The sequence below is a fragment of the Mchenga conophoros genome, linkage group LG8 (assembly GCF_057382185.1).
Source record: "Mchenga conophoros isolate Kocher_MC1m ecotype Shallow Benthic linkage group LG8, M_conophoros_male_GT1.1, whole genome shotgun sequence".
Classification (NCBI taxonomy): domain Eukaryota; kingdom Metazoa; phylum Chordata; class Actinopteri; order Cichliformes; family Cichlidae; genus Mchenga; species Mchenga conophoros.
In genome coordinates, this window is record NC_140533.1 from 9,113,256 (window position 1) to 9,135,040 (window position 21,785).

Here is a 21,785-nt window from a genome sequence, read left to right on the forward strand (position 1 = left end):
TCCAAAATTTGTGGGAGTCCAAACACAAAGCAGGGTGCAGCAAAGAAAGCTGCTAAAAAGCACAAATGTGTTTAAAATGATTAATGACTGTAACTTGAAGTGAAGTGAACATCCTACATTTAGTAAGTAATTGAGTTTAAATTTACTAAAAAAAAAAAAAGACAAAAAACTGAATTTATTTCAGAAACATGCTTTTAATCTCGGTTTAATTATCATTAGTGTTTCTGAAATAAACTGGGAAATTTGTAGAAGAGATCCCACCGGTGTGGCAGACGTTGATACAACTACTGATTTTTTGTGAAAACCTGGTTCAGGAGTGCTGAGACAGAAGTTGTGATGCAAACATTATTATAATCTATAAGTAAAATAAATAAAATGGTGTTGTGTTTTTTTAAATGTATTTGAATAAATTCTTTAAAGGGAAATAAGAGCAACGTTAGGGAGAGTTTGTTTACTCACAGCTGTGATTGTGCTGCTCATAGGGACCAACCCATACTGCAGGATCATCATGATCAGGGACCAGAATCACTTTTATTTGCAGTTTCTTATATGACTTTATGTTGAACTAGTCCTTTAATAAACTCTGAGGCGCAGTGAGCAGACTGCAGCAGTGGGGTTGGAGGTGGAGGTAGCCAAGGAGCAGACGTGAAAGAAGGGGATAGACGGAGTTTGTTTTGGATGGGGCGACAAGCAGGGGAAGAGCGGCGGAGTTCGTGACTGAGGGACCAGTAGCGCTCTGCAGCTGGACGGAACCGCCACGGTGAGTTTGTGCGTAAAGGGGTTTCTTATCATTGAATGTCCGGATTTAAAAGTATTACACACATTCAAACGATTGTAATGGTGTCCGGGCAACACTTAAACAGGCCGGAACGGTTGATACCCGATGCTCAGGTATTTAGTCCTGCATTTTGTTTTGCGTCAAAAAGGAAAGCATCGTCTTTTAATAACGAACTTTAGTATTTTTTTGTAATAAGCACTTAACTTGAACAAATGTAACCTGATATCTACACAAATCATATTCAGATTTTTTGTAATGATCGTAGTTTAGGCTAAATCAGTGTCTCGGGGCTGTACAGTGCCTGCTATGTCGCACTGCCCGGTGGACAGGCGTGTATTTTCAGGGGAAACGCATTTTGGCACAGCCGCGGCAGAGAAAGACACTGCGCCTTTGTGCACGGCCGGTGCGGCTGCTCCTCCGCGGTTTGGACCTGTTGATCCCGGGGGAACGAAGACAAACAGCCTGAACTGAGGAAATTCCTTCCTCTCTAGTTTCTGGGCCTCTTTCTGTTCAGGTGGGCACTCGAAAATAATATGGCGTGAATAACTATGAAACTAGCAGTTTAATTCTTTTTAAACGTGTGGTACAGCTTCGTTTCCCTGCTGCTTGAGATGACACCAAGTATTTTCAACCTTTTATACCAATCTTATCATTGACTTCAAGTGCACATAGCAAATAAGTTCATGTATTTGCCGTTTGTGTTGTGCGGTCAATGGTTTCTTTGAGGTCACAGTTTTAACAGAAAAAATTAGCCATAGCATACTGCACGTGTCCACATTTCCAGAGTCCAAACTGTAGAGTGTGGAGCTCTGAAGCTTTTCATGTCCGTTCCTGTGGATCAGCACTGTTGATCCAACATGGGAATGTGGTTTTAAGGCATTCCAGTGAAGACTACGGCAGACCAATCTGACCAAATGGCATTAATCCCCAAAAGTGCAGAAGGATTTTTTTAAACTACCTTCAGCTTTGGAAAGGGAAAAATAACTGAATGACACACAGCTTTTTCTTACGGTGTCCGAATTCAGTGATAATAACATTTTTTTAAAACTTCCTCTGAGAACGACATTCCTTATGATTCTAACCAAGGACAGTTTCCAACCTTTTTGCAGGTTAAAAGACTTATTCTTGGTTTAATGAGAATCTATTACAATGACATCTCTTGCATCAATAACACGTTGATGCAAATCTGTCAATAAAAATGTGTTTAAAGTAGCAAGTGTAAAAAACAAAACAAAATACCTCTAAAAGAAGTTGCCCCTGTAACTGATATATTACTACATTAATACATTTTTTTATCCAAATGCATATAAATTAATGTTGAAGCTGCCAACATGAACAGAAAACTGGAAAGCTGTATGCATGAATAAATTTTCTATTACGGTACATCGCCGCTAAAAATAAAAAAAACGAATCAGCGGTAATTTGTTGGCGTACGTGCACCTTAAACATTTAGCATTGCAGTTTGACATGTTATGTGGCCAAACTAAAAGAGTGAATCAGGGTTTTCCCTACAGATGGACCTTCCCGTTACCTTTTGGATTCTGCTGATCAGCTCGCTGGTCCTCTGCGTCCCTGCAGTCCAAGCAGCAAAATGCCCACAGGAGTGTTTCTGCGACCAAATCCAACTCACTGTGACCTGTGTCAACAAGAACCTGACCCAGGTTCCTCCTGCTGTTGATGAGGTATCTATAAACATATACACTTACTGGTCAGTTTGTTAGGTACACCTTGCTAGCACCAGGTCGTATCCGCTCAGATTCAACAAGGTCCTAAAACATTCCTCACAGATTTTGGTTCATATTAGGATGATAGCATCACACAGCTGCTGCACATTTGTCTGCTGCACATCTAAGAAGTCTAGATGGAAATGATTAGCAACAATACTCAGGTAAGCTGTGGTGTTTAAACAATCCACAAAAATGGGGCTGTTTAAACAATTCTCTGTTGAAGAGGTGTTTATTTCCAGGGAAATACAAATTTTAATACCCCTGTTAAAGAATGATAAGGCTTCGGCTAAACTTCCAAAGCTGTGGTACCTTTTAAATACTTATTATTATCCTCTAATATATAATCTGTTTTCCTCATAGATAACAGTGAAACTGGACCTTCGAGGTAATGACATACAGGAACTCCCCACTGGGGCTTTCAGGCACACCCCCTACCTGACTCACCTGTCGCTGCAGCGCTGTAACATCCACAAGGTGAAGGAGGGGGCGTTCCGTGGCCTCGGTCGCCTGGTCTTCCTCAACCTTGCCAACAACAACATTGACATCCTCTACCAGGTATTCTTAGACTTAAACCACATATATCCCATGATCATTTTCAGTGGTTTTTAAAAACTAAAATTAACTTCAAGAAGTCTACCCAACCATTCTCAGTGCAGTCCTTTGTTTTTTTATGATTCTAGGAGTCATTTGACGGTCTGTCCTCACTAAAGCAGCTTATTATTGACCGTAATCGTGTGGAAGAGATCCAGCCTGGAGCGTTCTCTCAGCTGGGCTCCCTCAACCTGCTCTCCCTCTCACACAATCAGCTGGTTTACATCCCTAATATGGCATTCCAGGTACTCACACTAAACCGTGTGTACAAAATACTTCGAAATGGAAAATTTCAAATATTTTACAGAGATGCACGTCTTGTTGGAGCCTTAAATAAAATGCCAGCTTCCTTTGCTTTCAGGGCCTGCAGAATATCAAGTGGCTTCGTCTTAGTTACAACTTTCTAAACTACCTGGATACTGAAGCCTTTGCCGGACTGTTCACACTAACTCGTCTCAGCCTGGATCACAACGAGTTACAGTTTTTCCCCACTGAGACCATGACCAGGTGAAGTGAGAGGCACCATCGCTCAGCATTGGAGCTAAACAGGAATCTCACACTGGGTGTAAATCTAGAGAAAAACTAAAATCCAATGTGACAATTATGACATCATAATTAACAGCAAAGTACAGGCCCGCTGGTTGCTTTACACGTACTAGAGAAAAAGCTTAAGAAAGCTTCTTCTGGCATTCTCGACTTCTGAAGCTGAAAAAATGTCACATCTCTTTCTTTTTTAATCATTGATTACGAATAATTAAAAGAGTCCAATTTGTATCACTTAAAAAAATAGAGAATAGAATTGGCAAGGTCTCCAAAGACTCCACCCCACACTTTGAAAACCACTGTCAAAGACTGTACATTAAAGATGGACATAGCCACTGTGAATCACAGTGGGCTTCAACATTTGATATTTTAGGCATTGCAACGTAGGTTTGTTTCTACTGGATGTGATGATCAATAGGTTGAACTGACTGAAAAACTTAGGACACCGCATGAGTTGTCAGTCACAAGGTGGCCACACCCTAAAGCAATGGATCCCATTCTTTATCCAATGTTCCCCGATAGTCTTGTCAGAGTCAAAAAAGCGCTTTCCTTCACTCTTCAACAGATTCTGTGTTCGTGAGTTCTAATGAACTCCCATTCCTTGATTTGTGTTAGCTAACTGTTTCAGTTGTACATAACAATTAACTTACTTCTTTTAAAATGGTAAGCTAATAGTTATGCACCGCCTTGAGCAGACATTCTTGGACCCGCCTCCAAATTGTAACTTTTAGGGCCTTTTTGGGAAACGTTCCCTGAAGGTTACTGTTTGTTAGGTTTAAGCTTTGGATCAATAAAGTAGTCAATTCCTTTGCTTTAGATAACAAGTTCAACTGATTACCTGTTATGTTTTTGCTGTTCTGTTAATGACATCATGTTTACAGAACGTTAAGCTGCTTATCCATACCAGTAGCCATTAATTTATCAGTTACTTTTACTAAGTTATTTTAATTTGTTTGTTTTGTTTTGTTTCTTTAACTGTTTGACCATTATGTATAAATTAATATTATCTTCTGCAGTGCAGACCGTTGACTCATTAGGAAAGCGTTTTTAGGGAGAGATATGTAGAGTCTCCCCCTGCTGGCCATTACAAAGGATGCAGATTTAAGGTTGTTAGGCCTCAAAGGTGAAGCCTAGTGGGTTCACTCTTCAGTATAACAGCGTCTATCCATCATTTATGTGCTATCTATTAACATTTATAAGTTAAGCTGGTTGATATTGCAATTTAAGTTTTTTTTTAATTAGGCTCTCCTATTTCTAGATAGAGAAGAAAATAGAAAATCCCTAGGTTTTAAATAAAGTGATGAGTTGTGTGATATTAATCAGTAGAAAGAACAAAAGGGATTCCATGTTTTGTCAAATCCCTCTCTCACAGACAGTATAGTCCCTTGTCTGACCAAACTTCAACACAATGGACAGAAAGTAATTTGTTAAACTCAGACACCTGATGTCTGTGTTGACAAAGAGTAATAAGAGTAATAATCATTGTTCTTATTCCTGCCTTGTTCTTTTCTGCATCCAGGCTGCCTGAGGTGACTCGTCTCGATCTCAGCTACAACCCCATGACGTACCTGGGGGAGGAGGCTGTGTCCATGCCCAAGCTGACCCACCTCTTCCTGGACCACATGTCCCTGCAGGACCTGGTGAACACAGCTGTTTCAAAATCCCCCAACCTCATCCACCTGGACATCAGCAATAACCAGCTGCGTGTCATCCAGCCCTTCGCCGAAGGCTCGCCAAAGCTGTCCCGTCTAAACCTGGCCGGAAATCCAATCCTCTGCAACTGTTACCTGCGTCCACTCAGGTACGGCGGGTTTTTGTTGCTCTTGTCCTGACAGCTTCAGGAAACCTCAGGGAAGTGATCAGCACTTTGTTCTTCTTTTCTTTTTTCCCCCCTATTCTGCAGAGAGTGGGCTATCTATAACAAAGTGAAGCTGATGGGAACTTGTGGAGGGCCATCCCATCTTTCAGGTGACAGCCTGGATGCTGTCCACCCTTCTGAGCTGAGATGCCAGAGTCAGGAAGACATCATAAAAGAGGAAGAAGCAGCCAGGATCATGCCACGACCCACTGAAGAACCGAACAAGGTCAAGTGTCCTGCCAACTGTGTCTGTGAGGTGAGTGTCACTACTTTTTTGTATATTTATATTTCATTTAATGCCTACCATATTTTCCAAGCTGACTTTAACCTCTTTACCTGCATTTGCCAATGATAGTAGGATGTAGTTGAACACATTGAGAAATATGCTGGATTCTTGCTTAGGTTAGAAAATCAATGCCACCTTTAAGTCTGTAAAACTAGCGTTTGATTTGCCTTTTTCCCCCATGTTTGTGTTTTTAGTCTACCAGTTAACAGCCCTCAAGTTCATTGATTGAAAAAGGGCTTTTTGAAGGAGGTCTCCTCTCTCCATGAACTCACTCTGCAGGTGGGGGAGATATACAGTGGCTTGCAAAAGTATTCGGCCTCCTCGAACTTTTCCACATTTTGTCACATTACAGCCACAAACATGAATCAGTTTTATTGGAATTCCACGTGAAAGACCAACACAAAGTGGTGCACACGTGAGAAGTGGAACGAAAATCATACATGATTCCAAACATTTTTTACAAATAAATAACTGAAAAGTGGGGTGTGCATAATTATTCAGCCCCCTGAGTCAATACTTTGTAGAACCACCTTTTGCTGCAATTACAGCTGCCAGTCTTTTAGGGTCTGTCTCTACCAGCTTTGCACATCTAGAGACTGAAATTCTTGCCCATTCTTTGCAAAACAGCTCCAGCTCAGTCAGATTAGATGGACAGCGTTTGTGAACAGCAGTTTTCAGATCTTTTTATGTTTAGGGTTGTTGTCCTGCTGGAAGGTGAACCTCCGCCCCAGTCTCAAGTCTTTTGCAGAATCCAAGAGGTTTTCTTCCAAGATCGCCCTGTATTTGGCTCCATCCATCTTCCCATCAACTCTGACCAGCTTCCCTGTCCCTGCTGAAGAGAAGCAGCCCCAGAGCATGATGCTGCCACCACCATATTTGACAGGGCGGATGGTGTGTTCAGAGTGATGTGCAGTGTTAGTTTTCTGCCACACATAGTGTTTTGCATTTTGGCCAAAAAGTTTCATTTTGGTCTCATCTGACCAGAGCACCTTCTTCCACATGTTTGCTGTGTCCCCCACATGGCTTGTGGCAAACTGCAAACGGGACTTCTTCTGGTTTTCTGTTAACAATGCCTTTCTTCTTGCCACTCTTCCATAAAGACCAACTTTGTGCAGTGCACCACTAATAGTTGTCCTATGGACAGATTCCCCCACCTGAGCTGTAGATCTCTGCAGCTCGTCCAGAGTCACCATGGGCCTCTTGGCTGCATTTCTGATCAGCGCTCTCCTTGTTCGGCCTGTGAGTTTAGGTGGACGGCCTTGTAGGTTTACAGTTGTGCCATACTCCTTCCATTTCTGAATGATCGCTTGAACAGTGCTCCGTGGGATGTTCAAGGCTTGGGAAATCTTTTTGTAGCCTAAGCCTGCTTTAAATTTCTCACTAACTTTATCCCTGACCTGTCTGGTGTGTTCTTTGTCCTTCACGGGTGCTCACACACACAAACTACACCCTTTTTGGCTCCTACCTCAAATCACACTGTGCACGGTCGATCTTATGTGCTGCACAATAATATTCAATATTTAGTATTTACTGTTATTTACTGTTAGTTTATCGCGATGATGTTGTTTATTATATTGCTCTCTTTTTTTTTTTGCTTGTTTTCTCTTTTTTCTTTCTCAACAGGTGATCCAGGTGATTGAAATATGTATTTTTTTGTCTGTTTGTTTTGTTGGTTTTTGTTTTTTGCCCTTTATCACCGTTCCTCTTCCCCTACCTCTCTTTCTTTCTCCCTTTTCTTTCCCCCAATCATGTTTGCTTCGTGTGTAGCAAGTGAAAATAAAATAAAATTTTACTTTGGCTATTAATTTAAGCTAAGATGGTTCTTTGCTGGCTGAAGCTTCAAATTTAACACACATCAGAATGAATCGGTCCTTCTAACTCTTAAGAGTTTCGTATTTGATCAGGAGTAAAGAAACAACACTTTTAAAATCCAAGTTACTGTTCTGATTGTAGTTAATCTTTTTATATTAATTTAAGAAGCTGGACAGTTTCATACAAACACACTTTCATAGCGTCAGGAGAGGGACGTGCAAGGTTGAAGTGCTGGTGAGCTCTAAATTTCCTTTACCTACCTGTCTACAGGCAGAGACACACCACTCTTCATGTGAGAACCGTGGTCACACTAAAGTGCCTCGCGGTTTCTCTGCCAGCACACGTCTCCTGGACCTGCGTGGCAACAACTTCCACTACATTCCCAGCAACAGCTTCCCCGGTGTCACCCAGGTTGTGTCCTTGCACCTGCAGCGCTGCAAAATTGTGGATGTAGAGGGAGGGGCTTTCAATGGGATGAAGGGACTGATATACCTGTACCTGTCTGAGAATGAGCTTACCTCCCTGAGCCCAGATGCCTTCAAAGGTCTTTCACTGGCAACGCTACATTTAGAGTAGATGGTCAGACAAGATCCAAACTCACTTGCTTTTTTTCTTTAAGGTCTCCCTAAGCTGACTTACCTCCATTTGGAAAAGAACCGCTTTACCAGTTTCCCCAAAGGTGTCTTCAAACTGGTGCCCAGTCTGCTTGCACTTCATCTGGAGAACAACTCCATCACTAAGCTGGAGCCAGGTATCATGACGGGGGCTGAGGGTTTGAGAGCTCTCTATCTCACCGGGAATGCCATTGTGCATGTGTCGCCCAGGGCTCTTTACCAGGCAAATGACTTGGACATGCTTCACCTGGGAGGGAATAAGCTCAAGGAGGTGCCCACTGAGGCACTGAGCAAGGCTGGGAATCTCCGAGACCTCAGGCTGTCCAGAAATTCAATTCGTTGGATCGGATCGAATGCTTTCAAACCTCTGGGGAGGTCACTTAAAGAGCTGTACCTCAATAACATGGGACTGGAGAAGGTGAGCGGGCTTTGTGCACTCTACAAACGTTTTCATATGTAATGTAGATTTTTTTCAAACCGATGTGATTGCTTTTGCTGCAGATGTCGCAGAGCGCCCTGGCAGGACTGGGTCCTGGGTTGAGGAGTCTTTTCTTGGAGGGCAACCAGCTGGAGGAGGTCCCTGACTTCCACCCACTCACCGCTTTGGAGGTCATCAATCTCGCTGACAATCCTCTAATGTGTGACTGCCCCCTACTGCCACTGCGCATGTAAGACAGCTGCAAGTCAATAATGTAGTTAAATAGGACTGGGGTTTGGACGGTGAGAGATTCTAGTATGCGAAAATGTGTGAATGTTGGTCATTATGGGAACAAAACCATTTCCAAAGACGCATCTTTGTCTGTTAAGATTAGCTTTAAGGTTCACATATTATACCGTTTGGCTCAATAACATTAAATAACTAACAATAGTAACTAATTTGGATCTTTTCTTTTTATCTAGGTGGATTGAGAAAGTTAACCTGAAGGTGCGAGCCACCTGTGCCAATCCACCTGAATTGCGGGGTCGGAGGGTCAAGGATGTCCACGGGTTCAAAGCCTGTCCTGGTGGAGAGAGTCTTCCCTCTGCCCCTGCTGTCACCTCAAAGCCAGCAAAGGCCCCCAAGGCAACCAAACCCAAACCGATGCACCTCAGCGGCCATCGGCAGGTCAAGATGCTCAAGGTCAAATCCAAAATTCGAGGGAGTCCAAACACAAAACAGGGTGCAGCAAAGAAAGCTGCTGAAAGCACAAAGAGACGCAGCATGCCCTGAAACTCCCGCCTTTCGGCGTTGCATCCATTCTGGCGTTCTGTGCTGATGTTTTAAAGTCAGGGCTTCAATGCAAACATCAGCACAGCGCAGAACCAAAGTTTTGAGGTTAAACACTGAACTGAACGGTCCCAGCTGCACTAATCATTCTTGCTGTCTTAGCACAATGTTGAACAACAGTATAAATTCTTTGTACGGTTGGATTAGTAAGCTATATCATGTTGGGCTTTAACTTTTATCACCTTAAAAGTGCTACAGTCAGGTATTTGCACAGTACTAGTAGTTTTGCCACAGTACATTTTCAATCAAGCAATTAAGATTTAAACTTTGATTTAAGGAGTTTATGTTAAAATTGTAAAAATTAACTGGACAAACTAACATCATTTTTAATATAAGGATTGTTTTTAGTACTTGGATGAATATATGTAGCATTTGGCTGATTCTGAACAGAGTATGGGCCTGTATACTCCACATATCATTCTCCTACTTCTGTCAGTGGTCACGTCATCAATAAACACAAGCGACCGCTGCCTGGTTTCCACTGGCAGCCACGTTCATGCCCATACCATCACACTGCCTCCATCATGTTTGACACAGGATGTATTCTTCAGATCATGAGCTATTTCTCTAATTCTCCATACTCTTCCCTTCCTATCATTCTGGTACAAGTTAATCTGTCATATTATGCATATGCACTCTTCTCCAGCAGTCTAATCCAGGGGTGTCAAACTCCAGGCCTTGAAAGCCGGTGTCCTGCAGGTTTTAGATGTATCCTTGATCCAAGACAGCTGATTCAAATGGCTAAATTACCTCCTCAATGTGTCTTGAAGTTCTCCAGAGGCCTGGTCATGAACTAATTATTTGATTCAGGTGTGTTGACCCAGGGTGAGGTCTAAAACCTGCAGGACATCGGCCCTCGAGTTCCCCACCCCTGGTCTAATCTGTTCTTGCTTTTGACAAATTATTTGGACAGCATTTTGTATTTTTATTCGTGAGGATATCTGTTGATGGTAGAAGGATTCTTGGCTAGGTTAGATGTTATGAAGTAGTTTTTCCTAACCAGTGAAAGAATTCTCCAATTCTCCTTCAGGTATCTTTCGGTGTTGCTGAGGTGGCCAGTAAAGACATTGTTTTTAGGAATGTACCCGATTGTTGTTTTGGCCTTTTATATTTAATAGTACATGTATGATGGAAAATAAGAAAAAAAAAAAGAATAAAGCATTGCTTTACCGAGCCTGCAGTTGAGGGTAGTTAACCTCCACTGTAGGCTCACAACATACTCAAAGTTGAAAATCAAATCACATTTAGATAATATATATTTAAAAATACTGCAATTGACTGTATATTTACAAAAGGATCTATCTGGATATAAAACATTAAAAAAAAAACTTCATTACAACCCAGGAAAACTTTCAGAGTCAAAATCTTTTTGATAAAGTCTTTTTATTTATTTGTTTAATTCTTTTTTCATTGGAGTGATTCAGCTATATTGGTTCTTTTATTCTCTATGATTCATCCATGGTACTGTCGTCTTCTTGGCTCAACTCCTCTTTGTCCATTCTTTCATTTTCACTCTGATCAGTGTTGCTATCACCGGTACACCGGTCTTCAAGTGATGCATCGTCTTCGGCCACGTCTTTAGTTTTACTTTGCTCCGTCTTCTCCTGTTCTACATTATCCAAGCTGCTTTGCCCTCCCTCTTCTTGTTTGATTATGCACACAGAGTCTTGCTGAAAGTTGTCCGGTGGCCTAATGGGGGTCTCCGTTTCCATTTCCTCCACTTTCACCTTCACTGCAACGACTATTAAGACAAGTAAGTCAGCAAATTTACCAAAATGGGCAACTAGCATGCAAATGAGGAAAAAGTGACTCATTTGAGAATTGTCTCTTACTCTCCTGCTCCTCTGGCTCAGTCTTGGGCTGGATGAGTGGCACTTTTGGAGGAGTGCTTTGAGGACTTTCGGTGTGTTGATCAGCACCGTCTTGAGCTTGGTCCTGTGAAAGCCTCTTTTTTGTGTGCTTCTTTTCTACAAAAAGCAAAGAAAAGGAGATCATTCTCATGTGTCAAGTAAGACATTACCGATACAAGACTACATATACTTTTCTGAATAAAACCTACTCTTTCTCCCGAAAGAAAAGCGCCGGCATTTCTTGTTCCGCACCAGCTGCTTTTCAATTAAGTCAGCTAGAAAACAGAATGAAACACCAGTCACTTTGTTTCACACTCAGAAACATCTATGCATCACTCATCAACCAGTCACTTCTGTCTGTGACAGTTTAAGGCTGGAGCTTAGTGAGTGTAGTGAACTGTTGCTGTATTTATAATCAAAATTGAAGTGTAAATGCGCTTAAAGAGCGCCTTTTACGCTAATTTCCAGATTTTCAGACTATTGTTGTGGTACACCACTAGAGGAGTTAGCGTTATTCATAGCCCAAAATAGCTTTGGCGCAGATGTGTCGAGGATATGTGCTTTCTGTGTGACATCACACAGATCCAAGATGAGAAAAAAACTGAAATGCAGCATTTAGAGGCGTCTCAAGCCAAGCTTTTGGCTCATGGGGATTACCTCATCATACTCTGACCTTATCTATTGAAACCTTGGCCATTAATCCCCTTTAATCAGAACGCCTCGGTACTCCTGCATTAACCCACATCACTTCAGTGCTCTACATGTTGATTCAAAACACAGTGTTACAGTCCGCTGTATTTACCGACTCCAGGAGGTGACTGGAGCTGGTAGCCCATGAGCTCACACCAGCCAACTGGGTAGATGTCTGGAGACTGGTGGTCAACCCACTGGTCAAACTCATCCTCCCAGCCGTCAAAGTGGATGAGGAGAAGGCGGCCGACACAGCGCTTCACGGTGGCGACGCACAGGAGCCGTGGCTCCATCAGGTCCACGGCCTCCAGCTTCATGTTGGGGGAGAAGCCGTGACCTGGGTAGTCCTGAAAGAAGTGTCATATTTATTAGTGTTTTTACATCAATAGATACATTTGAAAAGAAGCCATCCTGTCCTATTAATTCAACTTATAAAACATGTGATGGCAAGGTCATCCTACAACATCTTACAGCATTGAACAGTCTCACGGGCGCAGCTTTTGCTTTGGTCTCCTCTAGGTACTTTTCCCAGGTGAAGGTCTGAGCATCGTAACCTGCCAGGAAATGCATAAAGCGACAGGAAATATATGGTGAAGCATTTCAGCACCAGCAGACAAGTTAACCTGCAAACTAAGAAACAGAAAAAACATACCTGGGGGTACAGTGAGAGGGATATTGTTCTTTTTACAGAAGTTAATTGGAAGAATGGCGTGAGAGGAAGCATGGTAACAAAACCAGTCTGAGCCATTGTTTGATATGGTGCCATCAATGCCCACCATCAGGTACCCATCAAACAGCACCTGGGAAAAAAAGAGGAGTAGAGTCAGAGAGAGGAAAACCAGCAGTAGAGATACGATCTCTACAATCCAGCTGTTAGGTGGAGGAACACACCAACAAGAACCTGCAGCGGGTGGAGAACTGGCTTTTGTAATGCTATGCTGAGCACAACAAGGCTTCAGCAAGAAGTACCAGCTGCAGACCAAGATGAAATCAATTCAAACAGTCCTCTATCAAGGCGCTTTCTATTTTATGGTAAAGACCCTAAAATAATACAGAGAAAACCCCAACTATCAGGAAAGAAGACACGCTGTGGAAGAAAGCAAGATTAATAATTAAATGCAAAGCGCTGTATAAACACAGTGCACGTATGAAGGAGTTAATCCACATGATGAGAGACCCACTAAAGAAGCAGCTGATTATACTGCTGAGTTTACAGAAGATACCCCTGCCATCAGCTCATTTATGAGCTGTTACAGTTACAAGGGCATCTAAATCTCTGGGAAACACCAAACCTAGGTGACAGATGATGAATCACAAACACACATAAACAAAGTCAACAACAGCTACCTCACCTTGTGTACTGTGGCCACACAGATACTTCCCAAGTTGAGCGGGTCAATGGCCTCCAGCTTCATTCCTTCTTCAAAGAAAGTTCCCTCCATGTAGGTGAACCTCAGCTGAGGACAATACATTACATTCATGTGAAACAGTGAAGAGGTAAAGCTTAAACTTGAACTGAAATGAGCATAAGCTTAGTAACGACGATGATTACTTCAGCTATTTTTGAGTTCTGACTCAAACAATCCGCAGCTTTTGGACTTTGGGGGTAAAACATGGAGAAATAAAAAATAAATACATTTAATGAATCCTATGATTTTCTAAACTACACCACAATCAAGTGCAGATTTACTGCTAACCTTATAGTACACTCGACTATGACTTACGTCAGTGTTCATATACTTCCTTACCTTTTTAAAGAGCATGAACGTACTGTCAGAATTGCCCCTCAGACCACTGGAAGACTCCAGATTGTTTGCTATAAAAATAAGAAGGTTTCATATTTTAATCTACAACAAATCTAAGAGGAAAAAGCAAAGTAATCTTCTATCACCAGCACAGTACATGTTACATTTCAGAAAACAGAAATCTTTAAAATCATGTATTTAGTTCAACATCTGTGCAGTTTCATGTCATAAAAACTTTCACTGTGATTACAAATAAAATGATCCACACTGCTAGTGTTACGCTGAGGTCCAGTATCCTTTTCTAAAGTCCGAGTGTGTCTCCAAATATTTCTTTCCCCTTAAAGTTGATTAATCCTGTTTTTACTGCTGACTGCTTGGTTTCCTACATCAAAGTTAATTTCCTTTTGCAAGTTTTTGTTCTGTACCACACATCTTCAGCTCCAGTGGAGAACCCGTTTTCATACTTACCAGGCGCTTTGATGTCATGACCCACTTTTTTGGACCAGCCTATCGGATGCAGGAGGGGACTCCATATGTGACACCAGAAGTCTGAGATGATGTTCTCAGGGGTGTCACTTTGGTCCGCGTACACCAGGCGTACACGGCCACCGATGTTGGAGTCCACGATGGCCACGCGTGTCCGGCTCACGTATTTGGAGTCCACCACCTCCACGCGCATGCCCGTCCTGAAAGAGTTCTTCATGCTTTCTGCAAGCTGGAACAAAGAAAAGCGGGAGGGCGGCAGAGTGACAGAAAGTTGCTGATTATGTGCTTAATTCAGTGACTTCTATTTCATTTAATCCATTACACTCTTTATGACATACAGGGCAATTCATAACATCAGGCAGTACCTTCAGGTAGAAATCAACAGGCAGAGTTTGGGCCCCCACCAACCTCTTCATCAGATACTCCTTCCAGTCTGGGATGTCCTGCTTCAGATCTACAGACACGCAAATCATCAAACAAGAAAAGTCTCTTTGTGGTTTATTCCCCTCTTATTTTTCATATTACATGTTACATAAACATTTTAGTCATAGTGTGTGGTCTCAGGGCTTCATTACACAAAGTTTCAGTGATGAAACTTGGAGAGGCATTCTCCTTTTCTGCTCCATCTCACAGGACTTATAGCTCTCTCAATTAATTTCACTTGCAGACTTTAAAAGAGTACAAATGACCTTGTGAAGTCATCACTGGGAACTTTTTCCTATGACTGTGTACACATTAAAGAATCTTTATTTTTGTTATTTTATTGCTATTTTACTGTTTTTTATTGTTGTAATTTTAATATGTTTGTTAGAAACAGGTCCTTTTTGTAAATGTGACATTGGGACTACCTGTATAAATAAAAAATATAAAAGTATGACATACAAACAACACATTTAACCTGAAACCGTATAAAAGATAAGATCAATTTCTAGTTGTTAACAACAGAAAATGACACATTTGTCACTTTTTATTACTTTAGATTTTTAGGATGTTTTCTGCTGCTCTTTTACCTCTACTAAGTTTTATATCATCCTCCATTTACATTTCTCTGTCTTTTAACATCTGTTAAGCTACAGGCAACATGTCTTTCTTCCATTTTATCTGTACTTTATATTTTATTTATCTTTTGATCTGCTAGTAGAAAAGTGCATTACAAAGACTTCTCTTCTTCTTACTGAGAAAATTGCCTTTGTATTTAATTTCCTGCCCATTTGCTGCATCAGTTATTTGTTGTCTTGATTTTGCGATATCACCTTAACTGCAAATCGAACCAGTGAAAATACTCAGACAGAAGCTCTTGTCTGTTAGAGTCATTCATATATTCTCTAATCACAGAGCTGATGATCAGCATTCATTTGTCTGGTCAACGACCACTAGTTCACATTATCACTTCAGATAACTCGCTCACCTGCTCTTATTCTTTTGAGGATTTAAAGAATAAACAAAAACACCTTCACCAAGGTCAACCAATACTGGATGAAGCAGTTGATTTAGGACCAAACAGAGCATAGGCGCCATTTTTAAAAGCAAACTGAATGTGAATCCTAACCTTGTGGGGGTACCAGCAGCTTGCTGGTCATTGCGCACCATCCGATTGGGTTTAGCTCTCCTGAAACGAGGCTGCACCAGAAATCATGGCTGCTGTCATGCTCAAAGCCCTCGTATCTCAACAGGGCTTTGTATCCTGCAGACAAGAAAGGACGAGAGTTACCTGCCAATGTTGCTACTTTACCAAAATATATTTCACTGTGTGGAAGTTAACATCCTGAACTGTTCCAGGCAAAAAATTCTAACTGCTAACCTGGATGAGTTCATGAGACAGATGAGTGAACAACCAAACAGAATCGAGCTCACGCCAAGATCAAACTAATTGGCAGTAATAACTGACCCAACTTAGCCCGTTAATGCAACTTTTACAAATAGCATATCACATTTGGATGCATCTGACGCACCAGTGTCAGATGTTTTCTGCAGACACCGGCTGTTTCATCAGAGGAGAACAGCTATGTTAGACAAATACAGATACAAACACCATTTGTTGAGGCACTTTTCACTCTGGTACAAACCATATTGATACCAATTTATTCCCGGTCTTTGGTACAAATCTGTAGACAAAACTAAACTTCAATGGTCACTGAGACTTAAAATCTGCATGAATAGATTCACTAGTCTGATCTGTTTGGCAGCTTTACCCCAACATGCCTCAACAAAGCCTGGTTCATCACGTGTTCTCTTAGCTTGCACAAAATTTCATAACATTAAGGGTTCATTTACGATCAATTCTCATTGGAGCAGAGCTCCGAACAAATGCTACAGTGATTTAAATTATAGATTCAGTCATCTGAGCAAAAAGGTAAGCTGCTATCACAGCGTTAAACCTGAAATGTGCGCTATATGAGTGCAACAACATAAGCGGTTCACACATTTACTGCTGTAAAGAAGATGATGATCTCTCGGGTCAGTGCAACATTTGGTATTACAAAAATCTACCAAAAGATTTCTTTTTAAGATTTTTAAGTGCTCCAGATATCGTCTCCAGTCTCATAGCACAATTTCTTCTGGTTATGAATATGCTGCACTTTATATTCAGCACCATGAGAAGTACAGCAAACCAAGTTTTAAGCTTTGCAAGAGGCATTAAGATTTGGGTCTAGCCAAGAGACAAATAAAATTCACTAATGAAAAATAAGAAACTAAATGTAACATTAATATATAAAAATGATTTGTGGTTCATTGGGCTGTTAACTGTTGGCAGAAAGATGCACACACCTGCAATCTGGATAACTGTAGCAATCCAGTAGACTTTACTGGGGAGGATGGCATTCGTGTTCAGCACCTCCACTTTCATCCCCATGGTGATGTCATCCCACTGGGCACAAAGGGGAGCCTGTAGGGGGTGAAGCCAGAAAATTCCTTATGGATCATCTGTGTGAAGCTTTTATATACTACCATCTTATTTTCCAGCATTTTCAAGAGAAACTCAATTTTCTATTGTTTTCTTCTGCTGATGACGGCATGAAAACAGCAATATAATCCTAATAAGCCATTTGAGTTTCCCTTTATTTGATTATTAAGTCAGTTCCCTTAACTGTTAACATCGATGGTAGAACGAGGTTTCCACAAAGGTTAAGAACAATATGTCGCTATGACGATAATTTCTTAGCTGTAAGTCTTTGTAAGAACTGCAGAACAGACTCACGTGTCTGAAGCAGGAGACAGATGCAGCCAGAGACGTTTCTCTCTCCAAGTATGCGGTCCAGTCGAAAGAAGCAACAGCAGCTACGCAATGGAAGGAGACAGAAAATAATTCTCTTTAAGCCACCTTTTTCTGACTGGCTGCCCCTCGTAAACAGAAGGTGGTCGCCAATATTGCATCTTGTGTCGGTTCATTGGCACCAAATTGGAAATCACATGAAATGTGCCGATTGCAGCAGGTTAAACAGGTTGTGTTAAAAAAAATAAAATAAAAAATTATTTCATGCAAACAAGCGTGCTCGGTGACTTTACCATCAACTCCGGTGGCTGCTGGAGGAGCTTTGTTCACTTTATTCAGCACAGTAGCTTTTTTCGTTGGGGGCTTTCCCTAAAGAAGCAAAGAGGGGGAAAAGAAATATTTCTCAGAGCCTCTTATATCCATAAAGTTGGCATAAACCGTGAGAGAGCATGGTATAAGTCACAATCAGATAAAAAAAACCCAAAAAAACCACTCTGCCTACACTATGCCTCTAATGGCACGCAGAGGTGCTGTCTGTCAGCAAAACTATGCAAAGATTAATTTCATGAGGTTTGGACAAGGATGGATCATGAATTCCAATGAATATTGAGATCACCCTTTGTAACTCAAAACTTCGTACAGGCCTTTACAGAGGATCTGCTCTCCAGGTACCCTTCTCTTCGTCAGTATGAAAGTGAAGACAAGGCTATGTAGCAGCTTTTGGTAGGTCAAACCACATTGAATGGGACATAATGGTCATTTCCAGTTCTGTATTTTTTATTCTTTGGCATCACTAGAGTGGTAATTAAAGAATTCCTTATTTATCTTATTCTAGGGCCTTTGCACATTCATTGTCTAAAAAAAACAAAACAACCTCTCTTCTTAACAACAACTGCTTTAAAGCCACTTTTCTCTGATTGGTTGCCCTTTACAAACAGAAGGTTTGAACGATATGTGGGTGTGGCATCTTCTTCTGCAGAGCCAAGAGAAGAAAAACAACGTCCGGAAACGAGGGCCTTAAGCCTGGGCTGAGAGCCCTGGCATGTGGGGTTTCAGTACAAATGTCCTGCCTCACCTGTCTCTGCAGCCATATATTCGTAGGGTGGTCTTCCTCTGAATAGTGGGCATGTGTGAACTGCGCGGGGACGGCGGTGGGCTTGAGAAGCCGGCCCCGGCGGCTCGGTAGGTTCTGCACGTCGTAGTAGTCGTCCGGCTGAAAATGCTTCTGGCACACGAAGAGTTTGCCGAGGACGTAACGGGGGGTCCTTGGGTCCATGTTCAGGGTAAAGAGCCATTGTCTCAGCTTCTCCTGGTCGCTAAGTGGAAACCGATGAAAGACGATGTTTGGCCTTTTTATGGATAAGCAGGTCTCGACGCAACACTTGTGAACCATTTCAGTTTTTAGGAAACAGAGAGGTCTGTACCGAGTTAGGAAAGACGGACACAGGCTCACACGTCCCCGCAGAGGTATTTAAGTCCAGCGCGGTCTTCTTCTTCTTCTACTTGTTATTTTTCTGCAGCGCTCACAGGTAAACAGCCTTTTTTGCAAATACTGCCACCTTGTGTTCAATATTACTAACTATGGTGAAATAAATTTGCTGAAAAATGCCTTAAAATTACATTTAATACTTTGCAGGCATCTACTCAGGTCTGTAAAGATGTACAAGATATTTCTGAATGGTTTTTATTTCGCTTTGAGTTTTTGTTTTTCACTTTAGTTTCAATTAGCTTCCAGAGTGCTACCGCGGTCAGCACTGGGTCTTTTGGGTCACTGTCATGCTGGCAAACCCATCTTCAGTGTTCTGTCTGAGAGAAGGAGGTTCACATCCAAGACCTTACGGTACATGCCCCCATCCATTGCTGACTCAATGCAGTGAAGTCGCCCTGTATTCCTTGCAGAAAACCAGGCCCAAAGCACAACAAATCCACTTCAGTGCTTGACTGCGGGGATGGTGTGACCATTCATTTCTTTGGAAATGCAGCAGGGGATCAGATAATCTATCTAGATAACTATAGCGCCAAAATCCCAAATAAAAAAATAAACATTTCATACTTTCAGCTTTTAAAATGAGTGAATTTTTTGCAATTGATTTCAGTAATTTTCAATAATTCATAGATTTGTGACATTGAAAGTAGCGTGCTGAAGCCGTTCATGGATTCACTACAGGATTTCAGATAATCCCACACCTGTCTGAGCTGCTGAGCAACACACTCACGAATGGAAAAACTAGTACATCTCTTTGCCCAATCCGGTGACACTGACTGTGTCAAACTCCCAAAATGGATTATTGAATAAGGCAAGGCAGCTAATTCAAACTGCCCTTCTGGTGGTCCCCAGTGTTCAAAAATACATAAATAAATACATTAGAAAAAGTCAAACTCTTTCTGACCTGCAGACGTGCTAGAATGGATGACTTCTTAGAGTTTGATGAATAAGAACGAGAGCAGGATGTACTGCAGAAGCGCTTAGTCTTTGAATAGAAGTTGTTGATATTCCCGGTTGTTCCACACATCTCACAAACCACTGTGAAAAAAAAGCAATCAAAAAAGTTTTTGTTTAATGTAAAACATTATGAACATTGTTAATAGTGCAGGTGCACCTCACCTGGTCGCTCGTTTAGCACCTTTAACCCTCCTCCTGTCAGATGTCGTTCTTTACCTCTTTCATTAGCATCCTCACGCTCTTTGGGTGCCATTTCATTGTATCCAGCCTATGAAGGAAAAAAAACAAACATCCCACCTGTAAACAGTAGGTGTAAGCCCCCCCAACAGTCCAAAATAATTGCTACTCACACTAATGGTTTGCTCTCTTGGTTCAGCTGAAATGGTCCTGTGTTGGATAGAAGGCAGGCAGCTACCGCAGCCTGCGCCATTGCAGGAAGGACAGTGCGGACGGACAAACACTGTAGGAGCAGCTCCCGGCCTCAGCTTCAGAGGCCCCGCTGCCAGTCTGGGTTCAAAGTACTCCTTGCCAAAATGCTCATTGCAAAGGTAAGAATTGGGTGTGGCAACCCACTGCATGCGGGTGCGCTGGACCTGCTTCTCCCATTTCCGAAACTCTTCAGGGTCCTTGGGGAATTTAAACAGGGTTACGCCATCTTCGGTAGTTTTTCCACATCCATAAGCCACGCAGTGGTAAGGCATCATCGGAGCTTACACCATGAGCGCCTTTCATGGATCCTTTCTTCTTCTCAGTTGTGCTGTTTTGTTCTCTGAGCTGTGCAAAGAAAAGAAATAATTGTATCTTCCAACCGGCAGTTGGCTTTCTAATTTTCACACACAACCATCTCTAGGGTTTACGAGAATGGTCCAAACAAGACGAAATATCCAGTGAGCAGCAGTTCTCTAGGTAAAAATTCTTCTCTGACCCCAGGGGTCAAAGAAAAATTCCCAGAGTGCTATAACCTGGAAATTTTGCAACCAAGGTATGCTGATCATCGCTAAGATGGCACAACCTACCTAAATATTGCTGCTGACCATTTCCACCCCACTGAACAAAGTTTACACATCCTTTGGTCACTGCTTCCAGCAGGATTACAAACCATGTCACAAAACTCAAATCACCTTAAACTGGTTTCTTGAACATGACAATGGGTTCACTGTACTCAAATGGCCTCCGTAATCACAAACCTGCAGTAACTGTGGCGCCATCATGTCAATATGGACCAAAATCTCTGATAAATGTTTCCAGCATTATGAAGAATAAAGGCACTTCTGAAGGCAAAAAAGGGTCCAACCCACTACTAGCAAGGTGTACCTAACAAAGTGGCCGGAGAGTGTGTATTGGCTCTATTTGCCTCATTATAATATTCTCTACATTGAAAAACCTACATTAAAATGACAGGAAGCTTCGCACTTTATTTTATCTGTAATGTCGACATAATGTTTAACAAACACAAGACAGTGAAACATGACAAACAGAAGTTTGTCTTGAAAAGGCGGCCCTTTCGTCATCGTTATTATTATTTCTAATATCGCCGTTAAAGCACAGTTACAGCTGACTGCTTCATAAGTTCAGTCAAAACGTAAACAATGTAACTACTGTACACCAAAGCTAAGTGATAACAATGCTAAAAGTACTTGTGTGCAGTTATGAAGCTGCACTTTGCTCGTCATGACTTCAAACGTGTACTTACAGGAGGTTAGTGACTGCTGGCACTCAGTAAAATGTCTCTTAGGTGTACAAACTGATTTTGGTATCAAATGTTAATGTATCTTCATAGCTGCCCAGTACTGTAATGTGGTCGCTCACATTTAGCGTCATCTACTTACGCGTGTGCAAGGAATTCTGGGAGTTGATGTTTTTACGACAATTGGAAAAAAG

At 41.7% G+C, this 21,785-nt stretch overlaps 2 protein-coding genes across 4 annotated transcripts; one reads left to right on the forward strand and one right to left on the reverse strand.

Moving 5' to 3' along the window:
- Window positions 1-84: 84 nt before the first annotated feature.
- On the forward strand, window positions 85-10,876 carry LOC146568086 (chondroadherin-like protein). Its single transcript, XM_085283847.1, has 11 exons — window positions 85-760; window positions 2,293-2,460; window positions 2,866-3,060; window positions 3,186-3,341; window positions 3,458-3,603; window positions 5,159-5,440; window positions 5,543-5,753; window positions 7,866-8,139; window positions 8,215-8,627; window positions 8,711-8,877; window positions 9,110-10,876. The coding sequence occupies exons 2-11, from the start codon at window positions 2,293-2,295 to the stop codon at window positions 9,417-9,419; spliced, it is 2,322 nt and encodes a 773-aa protein (XP_085139973.1). The 5' UTR covers window positions 85-760; the 3' UTR covers window positions 9,420-10,876.
- Window positions 10,843-21,721, reverse strand: l3mbtl2 (L3MBTL histone methyl-lysine binding protein 2). 3 transcript variants are annotated; one of them, XM_085283843.1, is made up of 18 exons: window positions 21,598-21,721; window positions 20,255-20,678; window positions 20,067-20,172; window positions 19,852-19,985; window positions 17,755-17,830; window positions 17,447-17,526; window positions 17,017-17,134; window positions 15,797-15,931; window positions 14,613-14,701; window positions 14,230-14,476; window positions 13,765-13,832; window positions 13,369-13,473; window positions 12,669-12,816; window positions 12,488-12,570; window positions 12,129-12,363; window positions 11,536-11,601; window positions 11,309-11,443; window positions 10,843-11,217 (listed from the first exon to the last, which is right to left on the reverse strand). In XM_085283843.1, exons 2-18 carry the CDS (start codon window positions 20,606-20,608, stop codon window positions 10,922-10,924), a joined length of 2,475 nt encoding a protein of 824 aa, XP_085139969.1. In that variant the 5' UTR covers window positions 20,609-20,678; window positions 21,598-21,721; the 3' UTR covers window positions 10,843-10,921. The 3 variants fall into 3 exon arrangements, with proteins under 3 accessions (XP_085139969.1, XP_085139971.1, XP_085139972.1); XM_085283845.1 differs by lacking the exon at window positions 11,536-11,601; XM_085283846.1 differs by lacking the exons at window positions 19,852-19,985; window positions 20,067-20,172; window positions 20,255-20,678; window positions 21,598-21,721 and adding an exon at window positions 18,537-18,980.
- Window positions 21,722-21,785: the final 64 nt, after the last annotated feature.

Excerpts from the sequence above, each read along its gene's own strand:
- l3mbtl2 (XM_085283843.1), bottom strand. The coding sequence starts at position 20,608 with ATGATGCCTTACCACTGCGTGGCTTATGGATGTGGAAAAACTACCGAA. Across the intron at positions 17,135-17,446 it reads CTGTCTCCTGCTTCAGACAC|GCTCCCCTTTGTGCCCAGTG; the intron begins GTGAGTCTGTTC and ends CACCCCCTACAG. Across the intron at positions 15,932-17,016 it reads TACAGTTATCCAGATTGCAG|GATACAAAGCCCTGTTGAGA; the intron begins GTGTGTGCATCT and ends TCTTGTCTGCAG.
- LOC146568086 (XM_085283847.1), top strand. The coding sequence starts at position 2,293 with ATGGACCTTCCCGTTACCTTTTGGATTCTGCTGATCAGCTCGCTGGTC. Across the intron at positions 3,061-3,185 it reads ACATTGACATCCTCTACCAG|GAGTCATTTGACGGTCTGTC; the intron begins GTATTCTTAGAC and ends TTATGATTCTAG. Across the intron at positions 8,878-9,109 it reads CCCCTACTGCCACTGCGCAT|GTGGATTGAGAAAGTTAACC; the intron begins GTAAGACAGCTG and ends CTTTTTATCTAG.